General features: G+C 32.1%; 1 protein-coding gene across 1 annotated transcript; it reads right to left on the bottom strand.

The window, feature by feature from the left end:
• Positions 1-1,811: 1,811 nt before the first annotated feature.
• On the bottom strand, positions 1,812-3,421 carry LOC108320336 (ethylene-responsive transcription factor ERF061). Its single transcript, XM_017551723.2, has one exon. It carries the CDS (start codon positions 3,030-3,032, stop codon positions 2,043-2,045), a length of 990 nt encoding a protein of 329 aa, XP_017407212.1. The 5' UTR covers positions 3,033-3,421; the 3' UTR covers positions 1,812-2,042.
• Positions 3,422-9,675: the final 6,254 nt, after the last annotated feature.

Here is a 9,675-nt window from a genome sequence, read left to right as displayed (position 1 = left end):
TATTTTTGTGTAAACGTTCGGTTTTTGCCTCTCAATTATACGGTCACACGAGAAAACTTGTATGGAGAAATAGACCGTCATAAGTAATTAATTGTTATAAAAGTAATATCAAACTTTAAACTCTTCATCACAAATTCTTAAATATAATTGAATTAAGCATAAAAGTTATTATTCAAAGGAAAAACATAAAGCACTTTCAGACTCGGTTTTATATGAGCAAAGTTCTGAACAAAAGTTTTGTTGTAAGAAAATATAAAAAAGTATATTAATTATCAACTCAAAACAAAAAAACATGACCTTAGCCTTTGGTCGTGTAATTGTACGTTGCAAACATTGCTGTCTGTTCCTGGCATATTCAATTCTGTAGCTGTGATTGCATCAGAAAATAAAATGTTAGGATTGCATTTAAATATGAATAAATAAATAAAAAATAAAGATTAATAGTTTTATGATATGGTATAGTTACACTACACCCATATGATACATGGATGCTCCTGATTTAAGACATGCATTATAAAATTCCTTCTTCCAAAGCATGTTCCACATCCAAAACATGTTCCACAATCTCCCCAACCTAAGTGCGAAAAACACGGTGGTCGACTACAAACATTTCGTTACAACAAAGGATCCTATGCCTGTCTTCCTTTCTTCATTGGTTTAAACAATGCAAAATTAAATAAGTTTTTATTTTAAAATAAAGTTATGTGAACTATTTTATGTCTAAGATACTTTCCAAAATTTATTTCTAGCATAATACCAGTAAAAAGAGACTATTTGTTTCCTTACTGTTGGATATTCACTTATGTTATATATCAGTAAATTAGAATATATAATTAACAAAAAAAGTGTATTGAACAAAAAAAATTAAATTATAATTTAACTCAGACCTAAACTCCAATAATTTAAAGTCATGTCAACGATTAACATTTATTGATATGCATTAAATAATACATAATATCCACGCAATTTTTGTGATTAGTACAAATTTTCAACTAAGAAAAAAAAGTGTGTGAAAAATATGGTGCTAAACCTTCTTTAGTTATTGTGTTCTAAGAAAGTGTTCTATATGACAATTTCAAACAGGCACGAAAGATTGTATAATTGTAGAGAAATAAGAAGAATTTTATTATATCATCTCGGCCGCTAAATTTTAAGCGACTTAATTTTGTGAAATATATAATATCATGTCAAATTTAAAAACTCCAACAAAATTCCACTTTAATAATAAAGTTATTATAATAGAATTTATAACTTATTTTTGTAAAAAAACTAGTAACCCATTACTGTATAATAATCTAATTTCGTTACTCCAATAGTAAAAAAATAGATAGAACTTTAATAATTAGTAAAAATTGAATTAATCAACTCTCAAAATATCCTATTTTTTATTTAGATATTATTCGATTATAAAATAATGCATATTTTTGTTTGAGAGTGAGAATAAGACTTGAACCAAATTTAGATTAAAAAAATTAATATCATATTCAACTTAAAGTTTTAAGAAATTATTGAATATATGAACATTCTTTTTTATATAATGTTAAACTTTTCTTCATATGTGACTCATCCATCCATCCTTAGATTCTTAAAAATCTTATCTTAAGAATGAATCTGTATCATATGCTAAGAAATATTATAATTACTACTAGTAATTCTTATTATATGAATGACGAACCTGTAAGAAATCAATGTTATGAAATCAGTAGAATATCTTATCATGATACAAGCTGAACAGTAATCAGAACTGAAATGCAATTGTACAGTATCAATCATGGAGGATGAAGGAGAGAAGAGAAGAGAACAGAGTAGCATTGCAGTGATAGGAAAATTTATAATGCAGGGAGATCTGTATCACAACAACTGCAAAAGGAAAACTCCTCAAGCGAGCCTTTGAGCAAAAAACCAAGGCCCAAACGGCAGCCATAGCAATTCCACTCAAAATGCTAAGAAACCGCTCTCTCACCACACAAAAACCAAAACAAAACCACACAACACTGATATTTTCGTTTTCATATTATGCACATCACCTAAGAAACATTCTATCAAACGGCCAGAACTTCCCAAATCAACTCGGGATCGAAAGAAGGCAACCTCGCCAGAGAACAACCTTCGAACTCCGTCTCGTCTGTTACCATCATTTGACACTCCGTCGAAACCGTGGTCGGCGAGTTCTCCCCCTTCCAAATCCCATCCTCCGAAACGCTCGGCGAAAACAACTCGTTCGCCCAATTATCGCAAAAAATCGACGGCGGCGACAGCGGCAGCGACGACGACGACGAGGAAGCGGAGGAATTGATCTTCTCGCTCTCCTTGCGGGTTGCGTGAGCGGTGGCAGAACTGAGCTTCTTGGCGGCGATCTTTTTGGCTCTCTCCCTTTTCACCTTCTGACATATGGCCTGGATTTTGGCGTCGACGGAGCTCTTCAAGGCGTTCAATCTGGCGGAATCTCCGAACCCCAGCTTGGTCGGGTCCTTCAAATTGGGGAAATTCAAACGCGCGTACTCTCCACGTAGCTTATACGCGGCGCGGTCGTAGGCGTAGGCGGCTGCTTCGGCGGTGTCGTAGGTGCCCAACCACACTCTCATCCTGTTCTGGGGAAGTCTAATTTCGGCGACCCATTTGCCCCAGTGTCTCTGTCTCACTCCCCTGTAGAGCTTTTTCTTGGAAGGGTTGGTCAAAGAAGAAGTCAACGAAGCAGTGTAAAGAGAATTTATAGACGGGTTTGCCAAGGAAGTGGGAAGAAGAGATCCGTTGCCGTTCCCGTTCCCGTTCCCGTTCCCCCGGCTTTCTTGGTAGAACTTTTGGAGGATGTCCCTCTGGCGAAGGTAGACGGAAGAGCCCAAAGGCTCAAACCCGGAAGATCCAAAGGGTTCTAAATAGTCCAACACGGAGTTGCTACTGGCGGCGTTTGTTGGGGGACAATCTGAGAAGATTGAGTCCAGGGTATTTGAGCCACTGGTTAATATTAGCTTTGATAAGGAGGACCCAATATCAGTTCCAAGCTGTGAGTTTCTTTCTTGCATTCCGTCCATGGTTTTGGCCAAACCTTAATCTCCAGCGTCGTTTTACCGGAAGACTGGCAAGCCAAAAGAGGAGGGTTATGCAACCGATGTGAAAAAAAAAAAGGAAAATATATACGAAGAAGGTCACTGGAAAAAAACTGGTCCCTCTTCCTAACTGTAGAAGGAAAGAAAAAATAGTGTCTGCAAGTTCTATGGCTACAGTTTATGAGGAGAAGAGAGGAGTGGGAGAAGAGGAAGACGAAGATGATAATTAATATAGACAATGGGTTGCGGTGGGGTTTGGAACAGTATGCTATGGTGGGAGTGTTGGTAATTAGCATTGGGCAGGGATTATTTATAGAAACAGGAAGCACTTTCCTACAGATTTTTTCAAACCAATCCCCGTTCACACAACGTGATCGTTTCATTCGTCTCAAATTGTCTCTGTGACCATCTTCCTCCCACGCTAAATTACTTCACTGCCCTCGCTTAGCCACAAGTACATGCATGAGATACTTTTCCCCCAATGTTTTGGGAAAATTTTAATATAAATCTTTTTTCTTTTACTTGTAGTCTTCTATTAAGAATATATGATATCATTTCATTAAAAGGTATAGGTTTTGGTGTAAATAATTAAGAGATTATGCGAAGTAATTATTATATTTTGATGGAGAGGGGGAAATGAGAAAAAGGGGAAGAGCATAGGAAATTGGCAAAAGTCAAAGGCAATAAAGAGAGTAGAGCAGTAGAAGCAACAGTGTTGTTCATTTAATTGAATCAAAGACAGGTATTAAAGACTAAAAAGAATTGCACTTGATCTTCACCAAAAGAGAATTTGCTGGAAAAGAAGAGGGGGCAAGAATTTTTATTGTATGGTTTATTAGGGGTTCGGATTTGACACCTTCGTGGTCCATATACATACAACAACAACAACAGAGGGTCCATGTCCATGACCTCTGCACTGCATCATCACCCAACCAGAAAAAAGCCTACTTTTGCAATTTATTGCAGCGATATATCAGAACGTGATGAGAGAGAGCTAGTTTCACAGGTCAGAAGATGTCATTCCAAAAAGGTCCTTTTCTGCGTCAGAACCACGCGTTTCCTACATCAACACGTATCATTACCCTTCTCTTACCAGTAACATTTAATTCTCTCTTACTAAATCAAACTCACCTTTTTTTTTCTTTCAATATCACTGTAAAATCTACATATTTTTATCTTCGATTTATCACTGTAAAATTATCATTTCCTTTAAAATTGCACTTTGATCTGATCGGATGGGACGCATTGAGAATCAAAATATGCATGATTTGTTTGAAGATATGTTTCTTGTGGATTCATAAGCACTGATAGAGGATAAACAGTGGGTTTTCTTATGTTGACTTTCAACGGTGCCAGCGAAAACAGCAACGTGTCTATGCCACCTATCTCGAAATGGAACCGTAGCATTGAATGTGAAAGCGATACTTTTGAAGGCATTTCCGGTTGAAGACAGAAGAAGTGAATTAGTGAATAGTGACAAAATATTTTCCCAGAAAAAGGAAAAAAGAAGCAATCATGCATTTGTACAAGTAACAGAGGCTTTTGTGCAAGACACACATGGGGAATCCAGGCATTATACACTGATCGGTGTCAACCTCGAACAAAGTTTGCTCACTCTCGCTGCTCACCGTGAATCGTGTGTAGTGTAAGAAAGAGTACGTTAAAATCAAACTGAAATTGTGCGCATGCATTTCGAACAAAATGCCGATGCAAAGTCGTTGATTAGTTAGCGACGACGAGGTAAAGTGAGTGGTATGGGGAGCACATGGTGATTGCCAAAGGCTCTTCTTTTTTCTTTCAGTAGAGTTTAGCTTCTGATCTGAAGCAAGCTTTTAGACCCTAATTTTGCCTTCTTTTCAACTCAACAGCAAAGCCTATGTTTTTCCGTATCCAAAAATCAATGTCTATATACGTGTCAACGTGAGGAGTGGGCAAGAGAGCTCTATTAAAGATTATTTTTTTTATTTTTTGTTTTATATAAAGTGTATGGTACATGCGGGTCAACATTCACAGTCGTTCATTCTGTTAATTTTGACGGTTAAAATAAATCAAATATTAGATCGACACTTAAGTTATTAATGTTATGTTAACAATTAAGTTATTGATATTTGACTTACACTTAAGTTATTATAATTGGACTAATAATTTAAACAAATAAACAACTGATAAATTAATTAAAAATATTGATAATTGATCGTAGGATCTATAAAAATAAACACGTTGAACTAATTCTGAGTACTAAATATTAATAATATTATCACGTGAGTCACTAACTTGAGTGTATAATATATTTTCTAATACCTCTTCTTCGACTCGAATTAGAAAAAACTTGGAATAGAAAATTTAGAAATTAGAAAATAAAAAGATTGTGACAAAAAAAAGTGTGTCTCGTCTTACACAAATACACGCATAAATAAAGCAATAAATTATATATATTGAGCGGAAGGCACGGATTGATGATTGAATGGAGAGAGAGATTGGTGTATGATTGGTGTGTGATGATGGTAAAAAAAGAAAATGAGAAAGTGAAAGAAGAATGGAAGGCAATGAATGGGTATGGCATTAAAGGCGTAAAGGTGTTTGTGAAAAGGCATGGTATGGGATGGTAGGCCTTTCTTTGAAATGTGAGGGACAGCACTCGTGAAAGCTCCCAAACCCTTCCTTCTCTTCAATTTATTTTTTCTGTACCTGCATGTGACTCCTCTCAACTCTTATCAGATTATGGATCACCGTACGCGTGGCAGTAACACTGTTGCAATCCATGAAGGGCAATTGGGTAAATTCGAGAGCAGCAGAGAATAGAAAGAGAACGCGTGGAGACGGTTGTGGAACGTGGGATTGACTCTGAAAAAGGTATGTTTTGGCAGTATACGATTATTGACCTTTTCTCGTTTCCTTTTAATAAATGCAAAACATGGCAGTATACGGCGGAAAGTTGGGCCGCGCCGCTCCACTCCCTTTTCTCACTTCCTTTTCCTTTTCCTTTTCTTTCACACCACTTCACTCCCTTATCTCCTCCACTCTCCCATATCCATAACCACAAAAAACATCCTCAATTTTTTTTCTCAGATTAAAACAAAACAAAAACTTCCTCGTCTAACATTTTTTGACTCTCCTCTCTGTAATGTCTTATCCAAAAGACGCCTTTATCGTTTTGTCTGTACCATATGGTGGCTTTTTCCTTTCGTCAGAAAGCGCACCCAGTAGGAAAACAAATGGGAAAATTACGACAGATTGTGTTTAATTATTGAAAATCATGTTTTCCAAAAGAGTTGACTGATTGTGTTTAATGAAAATCGACATTTGGAGTGAAAATATTGGTTGTGTTGAAAGTGTCGTTGTCGATTTAGCTTGGGAATTACAAAAAAAGTTCTAGATAATTGAAAGAGTGGGTGTTGGCGTATTTTTTTTTTATATTTAGATTAGATAAAATATTAAATGTAGAGATATGTTATTTTATGAAGAATATAGTTGTGTGTTGATTTTGTGGATGAAAATGAAGTAGCATGGATGGTATTACTATTAGTATGGTATATGAGTTAGGGAAGAGAATTTCAAAGAGGTAGGTGCCGTTGGGAGAGTGAAAGCATGGCACGTTGAAGGATATGGATAAGAAGAGAAAGAAGAGAAGAAGTAGCATTCCCATAGGTAGGGTCCATGACCTTTCCAGACTCACCGAGTTAGGTGACTCGGTCACAGGTCTCACCTCCAACCCAATAGCCTCGACCCAAACATTGCTCTCTTCGCATCATCCATCTTTATCACTTTCTTTTGCACTTCTTACCAATTAATACAAAAATGTTAACCCCACTAACTTTTTAAGCTTTCACTTTAATTATAAAGTATAAAGAAAATATATATATATATTTTTTAACACAGATTTTTTACATCATTTACATATATAGTACACGTGTGTATGATAATATGTAAGATCTCGAACTATCTCAGAATAAGTCTTGTTGCTTAACTTATGTTTGGATTAGAGGATAAATGTGACAGAGTGGAAATAAGTTAATTTGAAAAAAAAATGTGAAAGTAATATTGTTTTGATTAAAGAAAAGAAGGTAAGAAATGAGAGAAAAATTTGTGAAAATTTTGATTGGTGTTGGTATAAAAAAATATCGTTTTAATATATGAAATTATAATATAAACTTGTATTAATAAAATAATAAATTAATTTACTTCGTTTATTTATTTTAATATTTTCATTTGAATTATAGTTTTTATTATAACATTTTAATATATCATTTGAATTATAGGTTGTATTATGATATAATGTAATTTTTAGAATATTGTTATATTTGAAATATTTAAACATTCTTCGCACTTAGTTGTGGAAAGTTTTTGTCTTAAAAGCATCTTGTTTTCGTATTTCTTTTCTTGTTTTTGAGACTTTCTATTTGAATTTATTCAGATGTACAATTGAAAACAAATAAAGGTTTAAAGACTTAAGTCTTATCTTCAAAGACTTAAGTTGTGTGATGATAAGTAATATTCCTAGCTACGTAAGTTAAAAATAATTTTTTTCAACGAGACCTAGAAAATTATGTAATAGTTGATAAAAATCGAAAATGCATTTAGGATATAATTTATCATTTAAAATTAATTAAAAATGTAATCATAAAAATATTGACGAATAAATGAGAACTTATTTACACCATATTAATAGAGAAAGACTTTATCATAGTTAAACAAGAATAAATACCAAAAGTTCAAACAAAAAACAAAACTAACTGAAGAAAAACACAACAGAATATATGATCTTCATCACAAATACAAGTTTTTAATACAGATAATTATTTTAACTCTATTTTTTACTTGTCCATATAAAAAGAGGAGATGTTGAAAACAAAAACAGTGAAGGATAGTTTATTCACTTCTTAATTCTATTTATCCGAACAATTTTTTTTCTTTTAAAATTTTATTATTTTGACATTAACAAACTTTTACACATATTTTATTTTATTTTTTTTAATTTATTTTTTAAATAAAAGAACTAAGTCTTTTAATGATCAAAATATTCCTAAAAATAATTATTAATCGATGCAAATAATGTAAAAGTAGATTTATTTTATTTTATTTTATGAGTTCTGTCATTATAATTATTTCCTTTCTGTTTGATACATAATCATAATGCATAGGGATGTGCATGAAAATAGTAGTTGGCGTAATGTCAAACATGTCGTTGGGCTCTGCTTATAGTCTCAAAGAAGGCATGGTGATGTATGAAAATTTAATAGGTGCTTTCCATGTGTACGAAAATCACTGGAAGCACGGTCATTGAAATTGAATAAATCATACTAAGTATGCAAATATTTATATTTTATAATTATGATAAACTAATATATTTCTTTCCACACAGTTCCATCAACCTCATTAGTGGATAGACGGCATTTAAAAGTATTTTTTACTTTTATTTTTGTTTTAAAAAATATTTTTCACATTTATTTATATTTATTTTTATATTGTTATTTCGATTTCAAATAATATTATTAAAATTAATTATATATTTAAAATATTGTTTTTAAAAAAATTTATAATAATTTTATCTTTAAGACACTTTAGAATGTTAAAGAATAAAATATATTTAAATGATTTCTAATCTCAATTTTTAATTAACGTGTATTATTTAGTATTTCCGGTATCTAAAGGAATTGAAAGTTAATAATGAAGGGTTAATGGATTAAGAATTTGTCTTTGAAACTTTGTTTACATTTTTACATATAATATTTAATGTTTTGCTCCAAAATTTGTTAAGATAACATCACCGGAATAATCATAACATTTGAAAAACTTGTATAATCATAATATTTAAGGTATTGTTTACTTTATAATTATGATAAACTAATATTTTCCTTGAATTAGTAAGTAAACGATATTTAAAAGTATCTTTTACTTTTATTTTTGTTTTAAAAAGTATTTTTCACCTTTTTTGTTTATTTTTATACTGTTATTTCAATTTTAAATTTGTGAGATAATATTATTAGAGTTAATTATATATTTAAAGTATTGTTTATTTTAAAAACTTTATATAATTTTGTCTTCAAAAATACATGTTAGAATGTTAAAGTATAGAATATATTTAAATTGTTCTTAATTTCAATCATTAAACAATGTGATTATTTAGTACATTAGATTAGACTAAGATCTAAAGAAATTGAAAGTTAATCCTCAGTAAAAGATTAATAAATCAAGAATTCGCTTTTGAAACTTTATTGATCATTTTCATTTTCATATACAATATCAATGTTTTAATTTCAAGTTCGTTAAGAATAATTATAATATTTGAAAAACTAAGAAGATAAATATTATTTGTTTTAAAATCTGAAAGTCCACTTTTTTATCTTTTAAAAAAATATATTTAAATTATTCTTATTCTGTAAGTTAATAAATGTAATGAAACATTTTAATTAAAACGATTTTAGAAGTTGTTGAGGGGATTAGGGGGAAGTTAGAAGTGATGAAATATGAAAATAGGAGTGAGTTAATTTGAAAGAGAATTTAGTGAGAAAGATATAGTGAAGTTGGAAAGAGTGGCCCTTGGCGGTTTGACTTTTGTCTTAGAGATGTGTAAGAAACTTCACCATTTTTTCTTTGTTCCACATATCCATGCAGCTATGAGCTGTGT

The sequence above is a fragment of the Vigna angularis genome, chromosome 10 (genome assembly GCF_016808095.1).
Source record: "Vigna angularis cultivar LongXiaoDou No.4 chromosome 10, ASM1680809v1, whole genome shotgun sequence".
NCBI classification, from domain to species: Eukaryota; Viridiplantae; Streptophyta; class Magnoliopsida; order Fabales; family Fabaceae; genus Vigna; species Vigna angularis.
Note: the sequence above shows the minus strand (reverse complement) of the source record. Positions and strands in the feature narration are given on the sequence as shown.

What these genes read in the sequence shown, in the direction of transcription:
- LOC108320336 (XM_017551723.2), bottom strand. Translation starts at nt 3,032, where the DNA reads ATGGACGGAATGCAAGAAAGAAACTCACAGCTTGGAACTGATATTGGG.